The sequence below is a fragment of the Sebastes umbrosus genome, chromosome 22, assembly GCF_015220745.1.
Source record: "Sebastes umbrosus isolate fSebUmb1 chromosome 22, fSebUmb1.pri, whole genome shotgun sequence".
NCBI classification, from domain to species: Eukaryota; Metazoa; Chordata; class Actinopteri; order Perciformes; family Sebastidae; genus Sebastes; species Sebastes umbrosus.
In genome coordinates, this window is record NC_051290.1 from 16484837 (window position 1) to 16506659 (window position 21823).

At 48.6% G+C, this 21823-nt stretch overlaps 1 protein-coding gene and 1 long non-coding RNA gene across 2 annotated transcripts; both read right to left on the bottom strand.

The window, feature by feature from the left end:
• Window positions 1-2097: 2097 nt before the first annotated feature.
• On the bottom strand, window positions 2098-3336 carry LOC119481714. Its single transcript, XR_005205249.1, has 3 exons — window positions 2793-3336; window positions 2519-2619; window positions 2098-2371 (listed from the first exon to the last, which is right to left on the bottom strand). It is a non-coding gene; the product is annotated as an uncharacterized LOC119481714 (long non-coding RNA).
• A 3694-nt stretch (window positions 3337-7030) lies between these two features.
• On the bottom strand, window positions 7031-20572 carry LOC119482173 (integumentary mucin C.1-like). The gene is made up of 8 exons (XM_037759595.1): window positions 20560-20572; window positions 10432-10748; window positions 10245-10309; window positions 9887-10071; window positions 9001-9365; window positions 8400-8461; window positions 7459-7607; window positions 7031-7356 (listed from the first exon to the last, which is right to left on the bottom strand). Exons 1-8 carry the CDS (start codon window positions 20570-20572, stop codon window positions 7268-7270), a joined length of 1245 nt encoding a protein of 414 aa, XP_037615523.1. The 3' UTR covers window positions 7031-7267.
• Between the last annotated feature and the right edge of the window lie 1251 nt (window positions 20573-21823).

Genomic DNA, 21823 nt, shown 5'->3' on the forward strand with positions numbered 1-21823 from the left:
TACTAATGTTGGTTTAAGGCAGTAATCATATGACTCATAAATATAACCACGGCACTGATGCAGCAAATTTGAACCTTACATTACTTATTATATTCACATAAATTGTACTCAAGACAAGATATACCTGAGGCATTAGGTATTTTGTTTAGGGAGTACAATCTGATAATAAAATGTAGGCCTTTTTTTTGCTGCAACACAACATTTTATCTATTGTAGACAAAGTTGCCCACAACATAGACACATTTTTAAGAGGAACCAAATTATGAGAAAATAATGTCCTGTTAGCAGCAGCTATTGATGCCAACACAGGCAGGTGGAGCTGTTGGCTCTCAGGTGAGCTCTAATGTCACAGTGAAACAGCTGGCTTTAACTTCACAAGGTGAAGGTGTTTAATGGTAGATTAATGTTGTTGCACATAGCCATGATTCTGTTAACTGATCTTTTTTTAGTAGATTATACTGTCTGTTCTTTTTATAGTAAATACCATAAAAGTGTAAGTTCATTAGGGAGGCTCACTGTGTCTCCATCTTACACCTGCTTATCTTTGTATTACCTACAGGAAACATCATCAAATAGTTCATCAGGACAGCAGACTGGAGGAAAAGCAGTCGGAGCTCTAGAGTCTCAGGTAAGGTCTAACAGTGTCTCCCAGATAAGATGCTTACTTTCCTTTGAGTTTCATAGAGGTGGTAATGATTACGCACTCAGAATAATGTTCAATAGGGCTGCATCTTTCAAATTAATCCCATTATTAATTGTTATTAACTGATCTGCCTTTACTTTTGTCCATTAATGGATTCTTTTAAAATCTATAAAATGACAGTAAACAGTGCAAAATGTCCATAACAAGTTCCTAAAGCCCAAAGTGACGTCTTCAAGATGCCTGTTTTATTTGACCTACAGTCCAAACCCAATGATATTCAGTTAGAAAACAGAGAAATCCAGCAAATATACACATTTGGGAAGCTGGAACTACATAATGTTTGGGCATTTGCTTAAAAAAATGACTTAAACTATTTACTGATTATCAAAATTGTTGGGTTAATTCAATCATTAGATCATCTAATCAATTAACTGACTCCAGTTGAGAATGTTACTATATGATGCTAGTGTAAAATTAAATTATAGCAAATGACGAGGCAGGGTTTGATAGTTTGTACATATCTTTAATGCCTTTAATGGAAGCAGTTTTCATCTACATACCTGATCTCCAATATGCTGTGATTTATCACCCACTTAAGATAACAATAAAGTATCATAGATAATGATATGAATGTTATAGCACAGACAGATCTTTTTGTCATGGATAGAGTGTTGGAAAGGGGGAGAGAGAGAAATGACATGCGGAAAGGACCACAGGCCGGATTCGAACCCAGGTCCACTGCTGCTAGGACTGAGCCTTGGCCATACATGGGCGCTCGCTCTACCGACTCCGCAAAAGCTGGGGAACGATAGTCTGGATGGGTGGGGGAAGAAGGTGGAAAAAGGGGGAGAAAGGGGGGAGAGGAAAAGAGGAGGAAAAGAAAGAGAAAGAGAGAAGAAAACACAATTCTGTAGCTCTTATTTTCACCCACATGGTGTTTTGAAGTCTTTATACACCATAGTATTTTTGTTAAAGAATAAAAACATTATTTTTTGTGCTTTTCGGGGGGAACAATACATGTCCACTTGAGAGGCAGTTCGAATCTCGTCTCCGGCAGGGTCGAAGTTTATAATATGCAGTAAAAAATAGTTTGTGTTGCTCGTGTAAACTTGAATTGACTCAAGATATAATTTTAATGCAAGACTTGTGCACTGCAACTAATACATTAATATTGAAAATCGTTCAGGTTTCCTTATACAGTCATATAACTGGTGGATTACTACAGATAACAAATATACAAAACATTATCATCATCCATGATGATGTTTTGCATTATTATTATTGCATACATCCTCCTTATGACTGATTAATGAACTGTTAGGCAAGATAGGTCAAAATGTTAGTAGAATAAATTATAATGTACTGGAGAATAGTTGAGCAATATTGGGATGGACTTGCTGTGTGTAATTAATTAAAAAAATAACCATAGGAATACACATGAATTGAGACAGTAATGATATTAAAGCTTTAACTTTATTGTCTTTGGGCCTGGAACACGTGAAACAACAAGAACAAATAATTTGAAGAAGATAATACTATTCTTAATGTTTGTCATTGGGTCTGATTCCCTGCAACATCAGACAGAATGATTTACAGCACACAGATTCACCAGAAACTCCTTCAGCTCAGACTCCAGCGGGGCCTCCGGCAGTGACCAGCCCACTGTAGATTGCTGGGCCCTCTGTCAACGTCCAGCAGGTTTTGCTACAGGGCCACAATTGTGCTTCCCTTATAAAGAAACATGAAAAGAACAACAGAGACTGAATATTTATTCACACAACAGGCTTATGTGAGTAATTAATGAAATGAAAACAACAACATTGTCTTATTCTTTTTGGACTAAGCATGGTATTCCAAATTACAGATATTACTAACCTGCTGGTTGCTGAGAGTCATGGAGGTCTATGTCCTCAGTTCTACCAGGTGCTCTGCAAGGCTGTCAACCCGATCCATACCTGGCATACCATGCCCGTCCCCTAAACATACAATTTGTCATCAGTAAGCAAATAAACAGGATAAACTGCTGTGAAATTACACTACATGTAACATATAATGTCTTAATGTCCGTATGCTGTCTGTTGTATGTTAAATAGATTCGACCCAACTGTTACTATTGCTTTATTGTGAGGTTTATGTAAACATTACTTACCAACTGTATTTCTGCCACCTGAGACACCAGGTGAGGATTCAGACTGGACTGCAGGCTGAGCTTCTGGGGCAGAGGATGCAGGATGACTGACAGCCTGGAGAAGTCAAAACAGACATTGAAATAAAACTTATATGTAGAAACAATTTCACACATATGATAATTATGTTTCTTTTACCTTGAAAAACCTTGCAAACTACAGTCATGTTTATATAACTTTAGTATGAACATTTAATATAACGTTTATGATCATATAATCATTAATCATGAACATTAATATAACACAGCAGTTATCTGACAGTTACCTGTCTGAGCTAAAAACAGTGATTGTGATAGTAAACTTTGTTTCACAACGTTAAGAAGCTAACACAGTAGCAGTCATACTGTATATGTATATATAGCTTTAGTATTAACATAACGTTTATGATCATATAATCATTAATATAACACCACAGTTATCTCACCTGTCTGAGCTAAAAGAAGGGACTGTGGTAGTCTTAGTTTAACAACGCTGAGGAGCTCATACAGTAGGAGTAACGTTACCTCTATGTAACTGTAACTGTAACTGTAACGTAGCCTCAGCATAATAATCAGAGCTCTAATTAGAGCTCTGAACAGATGATAAAGTGATTGGTAACTTATTCACCAAGTCTAGCTAACATAATTAAAGCCAGGCTGGCTTAGACAGAGTAACATTACAAACCTATTCATTGATTTCACAGCGACTCTTAATCAGCCCACATTAAAAAACGCCAGAAAGCTAAAACACGTTTAATCCGTATTGTCTAAGAGAACCCAATATCACTGTTACGTAATGTTAATAATGACATTTACCTGTCTTTAACTGAATAGCCGTTTCTGCGACGACGGTGGTGAATAGTTCAAAAGTCCCTCCTCCGCATCGCGTCCGCTGGGACGGCTGTGATTGGCTATTCAAAAATGGATGACGTGGCGGAGATCAGCCACACGATTCGTTACCTGAAAATGGAATCCAGAGCTCCGATTGGCTGTATCCACGGTGAAAACGGATGACGTCGGCAGTGAAAATGGAAAGCCGCCACATGATTTGTCGAGAGAAAATGGAAATCCTGGAAGCTGATTCGTCGGCAGACCCACTCTATCCCTCTCCCGAAATCGACAACATCTTTTGATATTTTTTTACCAACACAGACTACTACAGTACTACAGTAGGATTTTAAAAGATATGGGTTCTAAATATGATTATAAAACATGTTACTCAATAATTTCCATTTAAACATGTACTGAAAATATTATGTATGGACCCATCAATATAACAGTCTACAATCAAATTTTTATGCTATTAATTACAATAATAACCTGAAGTTGGCTACGTCATGAATGGACGTCGCTGGCTGCATCGGGCAAAGTTGTGTGCTGTCAAGGTTAAATAGATTTGAACTAATTATTATATTTATTACAATTTTAACTAATATAGAACATACTGGAGAACCCATCTCATCCCCTCTATGAGGAGATTAATGGGTTAAGAAGTTCCTTCAGCCACCGTCTCATCCTTCCAAGGTGTTCTAAGGGGCGCTCCAACTCGTTGGTCTCTGACATTGTCTGTTTTTGCACTGTTTTTGTTAAACTTGTTCATGTGGATATACTGTTTGCACTACTGCTACTGTTCATTCAGTTTTTGTAATATGCTAATGCACACCAGTGCACATAACTTATAATGCACATATTTATTTACTTTTTAGAACATATAACTTTTACTAGTGTTCTTGTCGCTTGGGTATTTTTTACTCTTATCTATTGTATGCTGTGTCTTATTTTATGTACTTACTTCTTCTGTTAGAATCCGTGCTGCTGTGCAACTGCAATTTCCCCACGGGGATAAATAAAGTGCTATCCTATCCTATCCAATAGAATTGGCATTACAGTATCTTTAGATTATATCAACATAACATAAACAAATTACCTGACTGAAATCCCTGTCAAGGATCTGAATGAAGAGAATGCTTTTTGGGAGAGAGGTTCAAGCTGCAGAAATACAAGCAAGCAAATTGTAAGTACATTTATGTTGGCTATATTTTGAATAGTGTGTGTGTGCTTTGCTCACTTGCTCACTTCAGCAGTGGCTGTTTTAATAAAATGTAATATGCACAATTTAATAACATAATACCATTATTTTCCAATTTCTTTCATGACTATCACATGTCCGATCTATGTGTATATGGGCAGATGGTTTCTTTACTTCCTCGTCTTGTAATTTAGGAGAAAATTGAGCAGTGGGATGTTTTTTGATGGTATGGATCAGGTAGAGAGTGGGACCTGCAGCTCACGCTGCATTCTGTCCTGTCCTATATCTTGTGATATTTGAATGGAAAAACCTGTATTTACCTGTATAACCTCACTCTTGTAAATTGAAATATTGGATATTCTATGCTTCAGGGCGTGGCTACCTTGTGATTGACAGGTCATAACCACAGCGTTGTCCAGTTCGGGTATTGTGCGTTTTTACGTCTTAGAACTTTAACCCATTCTCAGTATGTTTTCAGTTCAGGAAAGTAAATTGTAACATTTTGGTCGCCTAAAAATGTCTTGTTCAGCGTTCGGCTGTACTTATGGTGCCTTCAAATGGGGCCATGTTTATTGTGTTCATGAGAAGAGTCCATATGAACGCCCCCCTCTTGTGGTATTCACGACCTCATAAGTGGAAAGTTTCTAAAAGCTCAGAGTTCAAGACTTGTGACGTGTTTGTTTGACGTTGTCAGAAATGGCGGAGTCCAATGTTTTGGTGCATAATAAGTGAATATATTGTAATTTTATTTGTGTATTATTTTTCTTCGCAATTTTATAATGTCTGAGGAAAATGTTGATATTCCAACTGCCTAATCTTTTTCCTCTGTCATTATGCCTTTGCATTTCCTGCATTATGTTACCTGCTTGCTAGCTTGATAAAATGTTAGCCTCTGTTGCTCCTGGATGCCAACATTAACGTTAATATTGCCGTTGTAAATCTGAGCTCAGGAGTTTCACTTGAAGGCACCAATAGCTCCACCCTCTCCTGTCACTCTGGTTCCAAAAAAACAAGATGGTAGTGGACAAAAACCAAGATGGCGACGGCCAAAATTCCGCACTCGAAGCCTCAAAACCGTAGTCCACAAACCAATGGGTTTACATTTTAGTCTATGCTCAAGATCCAGGGCCATTGGGAAACTACAGTATGTGCTGCTATTTTCTTCCTGAACAAACCTGAATAACTTTTGAGAATAAATGAAAGTAGTAATAGTAGTAAAAGTAAGTTTTAGGAAATAATAAGACGGGGTTTGATCATATCTTCAGTGCCTTTAATGGATGCATCTTCAATATAATGTGATACACTTTTTTATCCGCTTTAGATGTTCAAAACTTATAATAATATTTTATTGACATTTCTTGTATTCTGATCATCAATAAGACCTAGTCTTTTTTACTCAAGTTGTACAAACATACAGGTCAGCTCACAGAATATACATATGTATGATAATATAAATACATATAAATAAGAAAAGTGACTGGATAATCATACAGGGCATTATGTTCAATGTAAATGTTATTGGTTCTAAACTATGTTATTATAGCACAATAAGTTAACATTGTGTTTGAACATGGAGAAAGTTTTATGCGTGGTGTGTCTGATATACAAGGTTTCAATTGTCATTACTCTCATTTTTTACGCCATTAATTACATTGATAACTTGTTTTGTTTCAGTGGTCCAGATGCTTAAAGTTGTCTCATGGATGGGCTTTCTGGGACGTCAAACAGGGAAATAAGGAAAAGTTCTAGTAAAGGTCTGTGCTATCAAGAATAGAAAAGAATAGAATAGACGTGACTTTGCAATCGACACACATTATCAATGTGTGTGGTCATCGCAACTTTGAATTTAAAGGGAACATATCATGAAAAAGTTACTTTTTCAGTGCTTGTGCTATAGACCAGATACTTTTGGCTACCTGGAGTGCCTACCCACCCACAAACTGTGAAATAAGACAACCCAGTCAGTTTTTTGTGGGCAAAAGTGATTCAAAAAGCCATTCACATTTGGCTCATTAGCTTACAGTATACCACCCCCATCTGAGTATCTCTACCCATGGCTTGAGAAGTACCTTTGCAAAGGTACGCCATATATTTTTCGCAAGCCAATCAGAGCAGACAGGGCTTTTTCTGGAGTGGGGCTTAAAGAGACAGGTGCTAAAATAGAGTGTTTCAGACAGAGGGTGAATACAGGTATATTCAGACAGACAGTTTGAGAAAAATAATGTGTTTTTCGAACATTTAAGCATATAAATATGTTCTAGTAGAAATCTAAAATACAAGTATGAACCTGAAAATGAGCATGATATGTCCCCTTTAATATCTGGAAGTTCTTTCCGAGACATGTCATAGTTCTCTTGGATACTTAATGAGAACAAAGTTCTTTTTCATATCAGTAATATAAGTCTTATTTCACATGGACATAACCCCTGCACTATTGCTGGCTTGACAGTAGCCATGACAGCAGCACAAGGAAGGATGCCGTGATGAGACTGATCTTGTGGCTCACTCCACTTGAAACTTCTGTAATTGTTGAGAAAAGGAAACCAGACATTGCTTTAACAAATAAAAAACAAATCTGTAATATTTAAAATTTTTGATGAGGTAGTATTCAATATTGCTTACGTGTGCCATCCACAGAAATGGAGGTGGTGTCAATGTTGAAGGCTGTGATGTTCGAAGCTGCTCCAACCAAAACATCTCCGATCTGAGTGCCATTAGGAACAGATGTGGATGAAAATCCAAGGTCCACATTGTTGATGATTGAGCCATTACTGCAAGAGGAATTACCAAAAAATATTGTTTTACTCGTATGAATTTATGACCAATACTCTTAAAGGGACTATTTGTAACTTTGTACGCGCATAAATGTAGCGGGTCGTCACACATGCGCGCTCACATATGCGCGTTCGCGTGTGGCCGCTGCCTCTCCAACTCTGCCTGCCTGCCTTTGCTCAGAGAGCGCGCGCGTCCTCAGCTTGCTCCACCTCTAGACGTGAACGCGCGCTCACTCCTCACTGCAGAAGAGTTAGTTTAGCTCTGAGAATATCTAGTGAATGCACAGTGGACGTTTGTGCAGAAAAAAAATGCTGCAGCTCCTCCAGACCAACAGAGGTTTCCCGTGTCTTGTGAAGTGACGGAGCTCCTTAGCTAGTAACGTTACCCTTTCGTTACCGACCTGGTGCCGGTGTCTCCTCTGCTCTCTCCGGCTGCGGGAGGAGAGAGCAGGGAGACACGCTGCAGAGCCCCGCTGCTTCAGCCTGCACTTAGGCAGGAAAAGCCAACACTAGGATCAGATCTAAATCATGTTCATGGAGAGACCTTCGTCTGGTCAGCTAACATTACTGCCAAGCAGCTGAAATATAGAGTGATATTGTGGTTTTAGCTGACTTGTGTCGCCTCACTGTTTTGAGTGATGCTCGTTCAGGTATATTGAGAGCGAGCAAGCGCGAGCCCGACGCTGACTTTCGTTGATTTCACGGCCACAGGTGTTGCTGTTAAGAAGCATTTCTGAAAGTTACAAATAGTCCCTTTAAGATTCTATCATTATAACATTATCAAATTACCTGAAAGAAATCACCGTCAATGTGCGGAATGAAGTAAATGCTTCTTGGTAGAAAGGTTCAAGCTGCAGAAATACAAGCAAATCATTTGTAGTACATTTATTTTATTGGCTTGTGCTTCTTCACTTGTGCATTGTCTTTTTCATTGTGGTATTTAATTTACAATAACTAATGACACTATTCCAATTTCTTCAGTGACTGCAAAATAATTTATCCGTGTCCTATTTACTGTATATGGAAGGATGAGTTACATCATTTTTTTCTTTGAAAACTCAACACCAGGAATGAAATGCCATCCTCCAGTTTCCATTCACTGTGAAACGAGAAACAATCTAGCGTCTATTAGACAAAATACAAAAAATACTTTGAGGGATTTTATTTATACAATCTAGCTCCACCAAACTCTGTTGGGAAATTTAATATGTGAGTATTTTAGGTGAAAATCATAAAAAAGTGTTTACAAAGAAGAATGATGAATGCACATATGAAAAGATAAGATGGCATATTGCAGAAATACTGTGAAATTATAGATATTAAGTCAAATGTTTCCAATTAATTAAAATGCATAGATTTTGTTAGGCTTCACTCTAAGATAGTGACTTACCGTCGACTTTATTATTGAGGCTCGACTTATAAACGCTGCAGATGATGGATTCTGCAAGTCACTTGTAAATGTCTCTCCAGCAGATCTGAAAATCAATCGCCTTGTTGTGACTGCCTCAGCAGTTGTCGTTACTGATGTGGTGGTTGTAGTAGTTGTTGTGGTTGTAGTTGTAGTTGCAGCAGTTGTAGTTGTATTTGCAGCACTGGTAGCTGTAGTTGCAGCACTGGTAGCTGTATTTGCAGCACTGGTAGCTGTAGTTGCAGCAGTTGTAGCTGTAGTTGCAGCACTGGTAGTTGTATTTGCAGCAGGTGAGATTGTAGTAGTTGTAGTATTTAAAGAGGGTGCTACAGTTGTGACGTTTCTTTCTGTAAAAAACAGATATGGAACAATATGAAGAAATATGGGAAAAATAATTATGGTAGTCAAAGGACCTTCTTTTGAACAAACATACACATCACAACATAAGTCTATATATGGCAAGTCACAGCTTAAGTAGACATGCTAATGTTTGTCACAGTGGACTTCATGGTAATTGTGATTGTGTATGCTCTTTGTCGACCCAGCAATTTGTCTAAAATGGACCAGGAAAGAAATCCATGATAAATTTTGATAGTAAGGTCAGTCATGGAAATGGCAGTGAAAGAGGATGATTTAAACCCCATCCTTAATTGGAGTAGAACATGAAATTAGGATGGTTATTTTCAGATGAAATTCTGGAGTATATCAGAATTCATGCAGTAGTTTAGTAGTTTACTGTGGTTCACCAAAAATAAAAATGAATACACACGCACTCACAGACCGTGATAGATCAATTACAAATAACACTGGGTATATTTTCCTGCTCTAGCAACCACTGGAGTGAAATGTAGGGCTAGTGTTTACTTACGAATTGCTTCAATGGTGTTGGTATCAATTGTGAGGTTAAAGGTATTGTTGGGGTTAGACACAGCGTTGACTAAGGTTTCTGCAACAACATTGGCCTGTGGGATTTCTTCAGGTGAAGCCGTTTGATTGAACTCAATCCCGACCTCTGCTAGAGTATTTTCTATTCGTGTTCTGGCCACAGCTCGTCTGCATCATAAAAGCACACATCTTGATCAAATTATATTAACCATGACAACTTATGCATATGTATAATTATTAATATTATTTTGTCCTTATTAGGTTTCAAAATTATAATATTGATGTCCAGAACCCAGAAAGTAAAACAAAGTCAGTTGGACTCTCAAAATTTTAAATATTACCTGAACTCTATAACAAAAGTGCGGATGAAAAGAAAACCAAATTGGGTCCTGTAGATGACATCATACTGTGGGAATGAAGCAAAAAAAATATATATATAAATGAAATAAAGATACAGTATTCTCCAAATGATATGAGAAAATGCAAACTCACTCTGTACACAGAAAAATAATGAGAATGAGTACTAACCACTGCTACAACTTGTGCTTCAAGAGTCTTGAATTCTCTACTGTTTTTATCAGCGAGTTCTTCTACAAATGGTTGTACCAAGGTTGCTCGGAGAACCACAACTGGTGGGGGAGCTGCAGTAGTAGTAGTGACAGTAGTTGTTGTTGAACCTTCAGTTGTAGTTGACGCACCATTTGTTGGGATCGCAGTGGTGGGGGCCGCAGTTGTTGGGGCTGCAGTTGTGGGAGCTGCAGTTGTGGGGGCTGCAGTTGTTGGGGCTGCAGTTGTGGGAGCTGCAGTTGTTGGGGCTGCAGTTGTTGGGGCTGCAGTTGTTGGGGCTGCAGTTGTGGGGGCCACAGTTGTTGGGGCTGCAGTGGTGGGAGCTGCAGTTGTGGGAGGGGCAGTGGTGGGAGCTACGTTTGTTGGGGCTGCAGTTGTGGGGGCTGCAGTGGTGGGATTAGCAGTTGTGGGAGAGGCAGTTGTTGGGGCTGCAGTTGTGGGAGCCGCAGTTGTTGGAGCTGCAGTTGTTGGGGCTGCAGTTGTGGGGGCCGCAGTTGTTGGGGCTGCAGTGGTGGGAGCTGCAGTTGTGGGAGCGGCAGTTGTTGGGGCTGCAGTTGTGGGGGCCACAGTTGTTGGGGCTGCAGTGGTGGGAGCTGCAGTTGTGGGAGCGGCAGTTGTGGGAGCGGCAGTGGTGGGAGCGGCAGTTGTTGGGGCTGCAGTTGTGGGAGCTGCAGTTGTTGGGGCTGCAGTTGTGGGAGCTGCAGTTGTGGGGGCTGCAGTTGTTGGGGCTGCAGTGGTGGGAGCTGCAGTTGTGGGAGCAGCAGTGGTGGGAGCGGCAGTTGTTGGGGCTGCAGTTGTGGGGGCTGCAGTTGTTGGGGGTGCAGTTGTTGGAGCTGCAGTTGTGGGGGCCGCAGTTGTTGGGGCTGCAGTTGTTGGGGCTTCAGTTGTGGGGGCTGCAGTTGTTGGAGCTGCAGTTGTGGGGGCTGCAGTTGTGGCATCCGCAGTTGTGGGAGCCGCAGTTGTGGGGGCCGCAGTTGTTGGGGCTGCAGTTGTTGGGGCTGCAGTTGTTGGGGCTGCAGTTGTGGGAGCTGCAGTTGTTGGGGGTGCAGTTGTTGGAGCTGCAGTTGTGGGGGCTGTAGTTGTTAGAGCTGCAGTTGTGGAGGCTTCAGTTGTTGGGGCTGCAGTTGTGGGGGCCGCAGTTGTTGGGGCCGCAGTTGTTGGGGCTGCCGTTGTGGGAGCTGCAGTTGTGGGAGCTGCAGTTATTGGGGCCGCAGTTGTTGGGGCTGCAGTTGTGGGGGCTGCAGTTGTTGGAGCTGCAGTTGTGGGGGCTGCAGTTGTGGGAGCCGCAGTTGTGGGAGCCGCAGTTGTTGGGGCCGCAGTTGTTGGGGCCGCAGTTGTTGGGGCTGCAGTTGTGGGAGCTGCAGTTGTGGGGGCTGCAGTTGTTGGGGCTGCAGTTGTGGGAGCTACAGTTGTTGGGGCTGCAGTTGTGGGAGCTACAGTTGTTGGGGCTGCAGTTGTGGGGATCGCAGTTGTTGGGGCTGCAGTTGTGGGAGCTGCAGTTGTTGGGGCTGCAGTTGTGGGGGCCGCAGTTGTTGGGGCTACAGTGGTGGTAGCTGCAGTTGTGGGAGCGGCAGTTGTTGGGGCTGCAGTTGTGGGAGCTGCAGTTGTGGGGGCTGCAGTGGTGGGATTAGCAGTTGTGGGAGAGGCAGTTGTTGGGGCTGCAGTTGTGGGAGCAGCAGTTGTTGGAGTTGCAGTTGTTGGGGCTGCAGTTGTGGGGGCCACAGTCGTTGGGGCTGCAGTGGTGGGAGCTACAGTTGTGGGAGCGGCAGTTGTTGGGGCTGCAGTTGTGGGGATCGCAGTTGTTGGGGCTGCAGTTGTCGGGGCTGCAGTTGTGGGAGCTGCAGTTGTGGGGGCTGCAGTTGTGGGAGCTGCAGTTGTTGGGGCTGCAGTGGTGGGAGCTGCAGTTGTGGGAGCCGCAGTTGTTGGGGCTGCAGTTGTGGGAGCTGCAGTTGTGGGAGCGGCAGTTGTTGGGGCTGCAGTTGTGGGGGCCACAGTTGTTGGGGCTGCAGTTGTGGGAGCTGCAGTTGTGGGGGCTGCAGTTGTGGGGGCTGCAGTGGTGGGATTAGCAGTTGTGGGAGAGGCAGTTGTTGGGGCTGCAGTTGTGGGAGCCGCAGTTGTTGGAGTTGCAGTTGTTGGGGCTGCAGTGGTGGGAGCTACAGTTGTGGGAGCAGCAGTTGTTGGGGCTGCAGTTGTGGGGATCGCAGTTGTTGGGGCTGCAGTTGTGGGAGCTGCAGTTGTGGGGGCTGCAGTTGTGGGAGCTGCAGTTGTGGGGGCTGCAGTTGTGGGAGCTGCAGTTGTTGGGGCTGCAGTGGTGGGAGCTGCAGTTGTGGGAGCGGCAGTTGTTGGGGCTGCAGTTGTGGGAGCTGCAGTTGTGGGAGCGGCAGTTGTTGGGGCTGCAGTTGTGGGGGCCACAGTTGTTGGGGCTGCAGTTGTGGGAGCTGCAGTTGTGGGAGCGGCAGTGGTGGTAACGGCAGTTATTGGGGCTGCAGTGGTGGGAGAGGCAGTTGTTGGAGCTGCAGTTGTTGGGGCTGCAGTTGTTGGGGCTGCAGTTGTGGGGGCTGCAGTTGTTGGGGCTGCAGTTGTGGGAGCTACAGTTGTTGGGGCTGCAGTTGTGGGGATCGCAGTTGTTGGGGCTGCAGTTGTGGGAGCTGCAGTTGTCGGGGCTGCAGTTGTGGGAGCTGCAGTTGTGGGGGCTGCAGTTGTGGGAGCTGCAGTTGTTGGGGCTGCAGTGGTGGGAGCTGCAGTTATGGGAGCGGCAGTTGTTGGGGCTGCAGTTGTGGGAGCTGCAGTTGTGGGAGCGGCAGTTGTTGGGGCTGCAGTTGTGGGGGCCACAGTTGTTGGGGCTGCAGTTGTGGGAGCTGCAGTTGTGGGGGCTGCAGTTGTGGGGGCTGCAGTGGTGGGATTAGCAGTTGTGGGAGAGGCAGTTGTTGGGGCTGCAGTTGTTGGAGCCGCAGTTGTTGGAGTTGCTGTTGTTGGGGCTGCAGTTGTGGGGGCCACAGTTGTTGGGGCTGCAGTGGTGGGAGCTACAATTGTGGGAGCGGCAGTTGTTGGGGCTGCAGTTGTAGGGGCTGCAGTTGTGGGAGCTGCAGTTGTGGGGGCTGCAGTTGTGGGAGCTGCAGTTGTTGGGGCTGCAGTGGTGGGAGCTGCAGTTGTGGGGGCTGCAGTTGTGGGAGCCGCAGTTGTGGGAGCCGCAGTTGTTGGGGCCGCAGTTGTTGGGGCTGCAGTTGTTGGGGCTGCAGTTGTGGGAGCTGCATTTGTGGGGGCTGCAGTTGTTGGAGCTCCAGTTGTTGGGGCTGCAGTTGTGGGAGCTACAGTTGTTGGGGCTGCAGTTGTGGGAGCTACAGTCGTTGGGGCTGCAGTTGTGGGGATCGCAGTTGTTGGGGCTGCAGTTGTGGGAGCTGCAGTTGTTGGGGCTGCAGTTGTGGGGGCTGCAGTTGTTGGGGGTGCAGTTGTTAGAGCTGCAGTTGTGGGGGCCGCATTTGTGAGGGCTGCAGTTGTTGGGGCTTCAGTTGTGGGGGCTGCAGTTGTTGGAGCTGCAGTTGTGGGGGCTGCAGTTGTGGGAGCCGCAGTTGTGGGAGCCGCAGTTGTTGGGGCCGCAGTTGTTGGGGCCGCAGTTGTGGGGGCTGCAGTTGTGGGGGCCACAGTTGTTGGGGCTGCAGTGGTGGGAGCTGCAGCTGTGGGAGCGGCAGTGGTGGGAGCTGCAGTTGTTGGGGCTGCAGTTGTGGGGGCCACAGTTGTTGGGGCTGCAGTGGTGGGAGCTGCAGTTGTGGGAGCGGCAGTGGTGGGAGCGGCAGTTGTTGGGGCTGCAGTTATGGGAGCTGCAGTTGTTGGGGCCGCAGTTGTTGGGGCTGCAGTTGTGATAGCTGCAGTTATTGGGGCTGCAGTTGTTGGGGCTGCAGTTGTGGGGGCCACAGTTGTTGAGGCTGCAGTGGTGGGAGCTGCAGTTGTGGGAGCGGCAGTGGTGGGAGCGGCAGTTGTTGGGGCTGCAGTTGTGGGAGCTGCATTTATTGGGGCTGCAGTTGTTAGGGCTGCAGTTGTGATAGCTGCAGTTGTGGGAATGGCAGTAGTGGGAGCGGCAGTTGTTGGGGCTGCAGTTGTTGGGGCCGCAGTTGTTTGGGCTGCAGTTGTGGGAGCTGCAGTTGTGGGAGTGGCAGTGGTGGGAGCGGCAGTTGTGGGAGCTCCAGTTGTTGGTGCCGCAGTTGTTGGGGCTGCAGTTGTGGGGTCTGCAGTTGTTGGGGCTGCAGTTGTGGGGGCCGCAGTTGTTGGGGCTGCAGGGGTGGGAGCTGCAGTTGTGGGAATGGCAGTGGTGGGAGCGGCAGTTATTGGGGCTGCAGTTGTGGGAGCGGCAGTGGTGGGAGGGGTAGTTGTGGGAGCTGCAGTTGTTGGTGCCGCAGTTGTTGAGGCTGCAGTTGTTGGGGCTGCAGTGGAGGGAGCTGTAGTTGTGGGAGCGGCAGTGGTGGGAGCGGGAGTTGTGGGAGCTGCAGTTGTCGGTGCCGCAGTTGTTGGGGCTGCAGTTGTGGGGGCTGCAGTTGTTGGGGCTGCAGTTGTGGGGGCCGCAGTTGTTGGGGCTGCAGTGGTGGGAGCTGCAGTTGTGGGAGCGGCAGTGGTGGGAGCGGCAGTTGTTGGGGCTGCAGTTGTGGGAGCTGCATTTATTGGGGCTGCAGTTGTTAGGGCTGCAGTTGTGATAGCTGCAGTTGTGGGAATGGCAGTAGTGGGAGCGGCAGTTGTTGGGGCTGCAGTTGTTGGGGCCGCAGTTGTTTGGGCTGCAGTTGTGGGAGCTGCAGTTGTGGGAGTGGCAGTGGTGGGAGCGGCAGTTGTGGGAGCTCCAGTTGTTGGTGCCGCAGTTGTTGGGGCTGCAGTTGTGGGGTCTGCAGTTGTTGGGGCTGCAGTTGTGGGGGCCGCAGTTGTTGGGGCTGCAGGGGTGGGAGCTGCGGTTGTGGGAATGGCAGTGGTGGGAGCGGCAGTTATTGGGGCTGCAGTTGTGGGAGCGGCAGTGGTGGGAGGGGTAGTTGTGGGAGCTGCAGTTGTTGGTGCCGCAGTTGTTGGGGCTGCAGTTGTTGGGGCTGCAGTGGAGGGAGCTGTAGTTGTGGGAGCGGCAGTGGTGGGAGCGGGAGTTGTGGGAGCTGCAGTTGTCGGTGCCGCAGTGGTTGGGGCTGCAGTTGTGGGGGCTGCAGTTGTTGGGGCTGCAGTTGTGGGGGCCGCAGTTGTTGGGGCTGCAGTGGTGGGAGCTGCAGTTGTGGGAATGGCAGTGGTGGGAGCGGCAGTTGTTGGGGCTGCAGTTGTGGGAGCGGCAGTGGTGGGAGCGGCAGTTGTGGGAGCTCCAGTTGTTGGTGCCGCAGTTGTTGGGGCTGCAGTTGTGGGGTCTGCAGTTGTTGGGGCTGCAGTTGTGGGGGCCGCAGTTGTGGGAGTGGCAGTGGTGGGAGCGGCAGTTGTTGGGGCTGCAGTTGTGGGGGCTGCAGTTGTTGGGGGTGCAGTTGTTGGAGCTGCAGTTGTGGGGGCCGCAGTTGTTGGGGCTGCAGTTGTTGGGGCTTCAGTTGTGGGGGCTGCAGTTGTTGGAGCTGCAGTTGTGGGGGCTGCAGTTGTGGCATCCGCAGTTGTGGGAGCCGCAGTTGTGGGGGCCGCAGTTGTTGGGGCTGCAGTTGTTGGGGCTGCAGTTGTTGGGGCTGCAGTTGTGGGAGCTGCAGTTGTTGGGGGTGCAGTTGTTGGAGCTGCAGTTGTGGGGGCTGTAGTTGTTAGAGCTGCAGTTGTGGAGGCTTCAGTTGTTGGGGCTGCAGTTGTTGGGGCTGCAGTTGTGGGGGCCGCAGTTGTTGGGGCCGCAGTTGTTGGGGCTGCCGTTGTGGGAGCTGCAGTTGTGGGAGCTGCAGTTATTGGGGCCGCAGTTGTTGGGGCTGCAGTTGTGGGGGCTGCAGTTGTTGGAGCTGCAGTTGTGGGGGCTGCAGTTGTGGGAGCCGCAGTTGTGGGAGCCGCAGTTGTGGGGGCCGCAGTTGTTGGGGCCGCAGTTGTTGGGGCTGCAGTTGTGGGAGCTGCATTTGTGGGGGCTGCAGTTGTTGGGGCTGCAGTTGTGGGAGCTACAGTTGTTGGGGCTGCAGTTGTGGGAGCTACAGTTGTTGGGGCTGCAGTTGTGGGGATCGCAGTTGTTGGGGCTGCAGTTGTGGGAGCTGCAGTTGTTGGGGCTGCAGTTGTGGGGGCCGCAGTTGTTGGGGCTACAGTGGTGGTAGCTGCAGTTGTGGGAGCGGCAGTTGTTGGGGCTGCAGTTGTGGGAGCTGCAGTTGTGGGGGCTGCAGTGGTGGGATTAGCAGTTGTGGGAGAGGCAGTTGTTGGGGCTGCAGTTGTGGGAGCAGCAGTTGTTGGAGTTGCAGTTGTTGGGGCTGCAGTTGTGGGGGCCACAGTCGTTGGGGCTGCAGTGGTGGGAGCTACAGTTGTGGGAGCGGCAGTTGTTGGGGCTGCAGTTGTGGGGATCGCAGTTGTTGGGGCTGCAGTTGTCGGGGCTGCAGTTGTGGGAGCTGCAGTTGTGGGGGCTGCAGTTGTGGGAGCTGCAGTTGTTGGGGCTGCCGTGGTGGGAGCTGCAGTTGTGGGAGCGGCAGTTGTTGGGGCTGCAGTTGTGGGAGCTGCAGTTGTGGGAGCGGCAGTTGTTGGGGCTGCAGTTGTGGGGGCCACAGTTGTTGGGGCTGCAGTTGTGGGAGCTGCAGTTGTGGGGGCTGCAGTTGTGGGGGCTGCAGTGGTGGGATTAGCAGTTGTGGGAGAGGCAGTTGTTGGGGCTGCAGTTGTGGGAGCCGCAGTTGTTGGAGTTGCAGTTGTTGGGGCTGCAGTGGTGGGAGCTACAGTTGTGGGAGCGGCAGTTGTTGGGGCTGCAGTTGTGGGGATCGCAGTTGTTGGGGCTGCAGTTGTGGGAGCTGCAGTTGTCGGGGCTGCAGTTGTGGGAGCTGCAGTTGTTGGGGCTGCAGTTGTGGGAGCTGCAGTTGTTGGGGCTGCAGTGGTGGGAGCTGCAGTTGTGGGAGCGGCAGTTGTTGGGGCTGCAGTTGTGGGAGCTGCAGTTGTGGGAGCGGCAGTTGTGGGGGCTGCAGTTGTGGGGGCCACAGTTGTTGGGGCTGCAGTTGTGGGAGCTGCAGTTGTGGGAGCGGCAGTGGTGGTAACGGCAGTTATTGGGGCTGCAGTGGTGGGAGAGGCAGTTGTTGGAGCTGCAGTTGTTGGGGCTGCAGTTGTTGGGGCTGCAGTTGTGGGGGCTGCAGTTGTTGGGGCTGCAGTTGTGGGAGCTACAGTTGTTGGGGCTGCAGTTGTGGGGATCGCAGTTGTTGGGGCTGCAGTTGTGGGAGCTGCAGTTGTCGGGGCTGCAGTTGTGGGAGCTGCAGTTGTGGGGGCTGCAGTTGTGGGAGCTGCAGTTGTTGGGGCTGCAGTGGTGGGAGCTGCAGTTATGGGAGCGGCAGTTGTTGGGGCTGCAGTTGTGGGAGCTGCAGTTGTGGGAGCAGCAGTTGTTGGGGCTGCAGTTGTGGGGGCCACAGTTGTTGGGGCTGCAGTTGTGGGAGCTGCAGTTGTGGGGGCTGCAGTTGTGGGGGCTGCAGTGGTGGGATTAGCAGTTGTGGGAGAGGCAGTTGTTGGGGCTGCAGTTGTTGGAGCCGCAGTTGTTGGAGTTGCTGTTGTTGGGGCTGCAGTTGTGGGGGCCACAGTTGTTGGGGCTGCAGTGGTGGGAGCTACAATTGTGGGAGCGGCAGTTGTTGGGGCTGCAGTTGTCGGGGCTGCAGTTGTGGGAGCTGCAGTTGTGGGGGCTGCAGTTGTGGGAGCTGCAGTTGTTGGGGCTGCAGTGGTGGGAGCTGCAGTTGTGGGGGCTGCAGTTGTGGGAGCCGCAGTTGTGGGAGCCGCAGTTGTTGGGGCCGCAGTTGTTGGGGCTGCAGTTGTTGGGGCTGCAGTTGTGGGAGCTGCATTTGTGGGGGCTGCAGTTGTTGGAGCTCCAGTTGTTGGGGCTGCAGTTGTGGGAGCTACAGTTGTTGGGGCTGCAGTTGTGGGAGCTACAGTCGTTGGGGCTGCAGTTGTGGGGATCGCAGTTGTTGGGGGCTGCAGTTGTGGGAGCTGCAGTTGTTGGGGCTGCAGTTGTGGGGGCTGCAGTTGTTGGGGGTGCAGTTGTTAGAGCTGCAGTTGTGGGGGCCGCATTTGTGAGGGCTGCAGTTGTTGGGGCTTCAGTTGTGGGAGCTGCAGTTGTTGGGGCTGCAGTTGTGGGGGCCACAGTTGTTGGGGCTGCAGTGGTGGGAGCTGCAGTTGTGGGAGCGGCAGTGGTGGGAGCGGCAGTTGTTGGGGCTGCAGTTATGGGAGCTGCAGTTGTTGGGGCCGCAGTTGTTGGGGCTGCAGTTGTGATAGCTGCAGTTATTGGGGCTGCAGTTGTTGGGGCTGCAGTTGTGGGGGCCACAGTTGTTGAGGCTGCAGTGGTGGGAGCTGCAGTTGTGGGAGCGGCAGTGGTGGGAGCGGCAGTTGTTGGGGCTGCAGTTGTGGGAGCTGCATTTATTGGGGCTGCAGTTGTTAGGGCTGCAGTTGTGATAGCTGCAGTTGTGGGAATGGCAGTAGTGGGAGCGGCAGTTGTTGGGGCTGCAGTTGTTGGGGCCGCAGTTGTTTGGGCTGCAGTTGTGGGAGCTGCAGTTGTGGGAGTGGCAGTGGTGGGAGCGGCAGTTGTGGGAGCTCCAGTTGTTGGTGCCGCAGTTGTTGGGGCTGCAGTTGTGGGGTCTGCAGTTGTTGGGGCTGCAGTTGTGGGGGCCGCAGTTGTTGGGGCTGCAGTGGTGGGAGCTGCAGTTGTGGGAATGGCAGTGGTGGGAGCGGCAGTTATTGGGGCTGCAGTTGTGGGAGCGGCAGTGGTGGGAGAGGTAGTAGTGGGAGCTGCAGTTGTTGGTGCCGCAGTTGTTGGGGCTGCAGTTGTTGGGGCTGCAGTGGAGGGAGCTGTAGTTGTGGGAGCGGCAGTGGTGGGAGCGGGAGTTGTGGGAGCTGCAGTTGTCGGTGCCGCAGTTGTTGGGGCTGCAGTTGTGGGGGCTGCAGTTGTGGGGGCTGCAGTTGTGGGGGCCGCAGTTGTTGGGGCTGCAGTGGTGGGAGCTGCAGTTGTGGGAGCGGCAGTGGTGGGAGCGGCAGTTGTTGGGGCTGCAGTTGTGGGAGCTGCATTTATTGGGGCTGCAGTTGTTAGGGCTGCAGTTGTGATAGCTGCAGTTGTGGGAATGGCAGTAGTGGGAGCGGCAGTTGTTGGGGCTGCAGTTGTTGGGGCCGCAGTTGTTTGGGCTGCAGTTGTGGGAGCTGCAGTTGTGGGAGTGGCAGTGGTGGGAGCGGCAGTTGTGGGAGCTCCAGTTGTTGGTGCCGCAGTTGTTGGGGCTGCAGTTGTGGGGTCTGCAGTTGTTGGGGCTGCAGTTGTGGGGGCCGCAGTTGTTGGGGCTGCAGGGGTGGGAGCTGCAGTTGTGGGAATGGCAGTGGTGGGAGCGGCAGTTATTGGGGCTGCAGTTGTGGGAGCGGCAGTGGTGGGAGGGGTAGTTGTGGGAGCTGCAGTTGTTGGTGCCGCAGTTGTTGGGGCTGCAGTTGTTGGGGCTGCAGTGGAGGGAGCTGTAGTTGTGGGAGCGGCAGTGGTGGGAGCGGCAGTTGTGGGAGCTGCAGTTGTCGGTGCCGCAGTTGTTGGGGCTGCAGTTGTGGGTGCTGCAGTTGTTGGGGCTGCAGTTGTTGGGGCCGCAGTTGTTGGGGCTGCAGTGGTGGGAGCTGCAGTTGTGGGAGTGGCAGTGGTGGGAGCGGCAGTTGTTGGGGCTGCAGTTGTGGGAGCGGCAGTGGTGGGAGGGGCAGTTGTGGGAGCTGCAGTTGTTGGTGCCGCAGTTGTTGGGGCTGCAGTTGTGGGGGCTGCAGTTGTTGGGGCTGCAGTTGTGGGGGCCGCAGTTGTTGCGGCTGCAGTGGTGGGAGCGCCAGTGGTGGGAGCGCCAGTGGTGGGAGCTGCAGTTGTGGGAGCGGCAGTGGTGGGAGCGGCAGTTGTTGGGGCTGCAGTTGTGGGAGCCGCAGTTGCTATTGTTGTTGTTGATGTTGTTGGTGTTGTTGCTGTAGCTAAAATGTAACAAACGAAAGGATTAACAAAACACAGGTTACTTTTTGCCTTCATTTTGCCTTCATTAACTAATTGTTATCTGAAGATGATACTTGACTCTGATGTGTCTTTATAAGAAATATATTATGAGGTGCAGACAAGAAAAAAGTTAGTATTGCAAGTACAAAGAACAAAAAAATATACCAGATATAAAAATACAAGTTGAAGAAGAAAACTGTTGATACTGAATATAGTGCAGAGTAACAGCTGTGATACACGACTATTAAAAAATTGAATATAGTGCAGAAGAGACTGTTAAAAGTGAGTATAGTTTATTATTATCTGTCCTGCATACCGTCCTCCTTTGTCCCCCCCCCAACCCCCTCCTCGAGGGATAAAGGATTTCCTGAGTCTGCCTGTGGAGCACTTCATGTTGTGTTTTGCCCTCCACCTTTTCCGTTATTTTCTATCAAGAACTTTCAAAGCCAATTGGTTTAACATCACTTACCAGCTTACCTATTATAATCAGGAAAATTGATATGATCCGTCCGACACCCATCCTGCTTTTCCTTTGATTCTAGAAATTCAAACAATACAGACACTTACTCACAGAAACAGCATGTCAAAACATTTTGCACTGCAGTTACTAATGACTAGAATTATTATTTTTTAAGTAGCACACAGTATCCAATCTGCAAATGACAGTATTCACTATAGCAGTATGTTTAGTCTTTATATCTCAAAGGATACAAAACATCCAAAGGGAGAGGATTTGATATATAATACAGTATGTGTACACCTCATAGTAATCCAGTTGGAGACTGAGGCAGGAAAAGCCAACACTAGGATCAGCAGTGATTCATGGAGAGATCTATGTCTGGTCAGCTAACATTACTGCCAAGCAGCTGAAATATAGAGTGATTTTGTGGTTTTAGCTGACGTGTGGTGCCTCACTGTTTTGAGCGAGGCTCGTTCATGTCTATTTAGAGCGAGCACAAGTGGGAGCCCGAGCAACAGGACGCTGACTTTCGTTGACTTAACGGCCACAGGTGTCGATGTTAACAAGCAATTTCTGATTCTTACAAACAGTCCCTTTAAATGTTTCTTTGAATAGAAAAAAAACATCCACTACTGCCATCCAACTGTTGATGGTGGGATGGAGACTTTTGATTTAACAGTGACACGATACAAAAAGCGCATCAATCACATGTATCACATTTTTATTGTTTTTATACTTTGTTGGCAACAGTTTGTTGGCTCAGTATAGTGGTAATACTCCTTTCTTTTGTCTATACTTCCTCTTCTTTTTTGTTTCCTGGTGCATTC

What these genes read in the sequence shown, in the direction of transcription:
- LOC119482173 (XM_037759595.1), bottom strand. An exon ending in CAACACCATTGAAGCAATTC is followed by an intron (nt 9,366 to 9,886) that starts GTAAGTAAACAC and finishes TGTTTTTTACAG; the next exon opens with AAAGAAACGTCACAACTGTA. An exon ending in CATTTCTGTGGATGGCACAC is followed by an intron (nt 7,357 to 7,458) that starts GTAAGCAATATT and finishes CAACAATTACAG; the next exon opens with AAGTTTCAAGTGGAGTGAGC.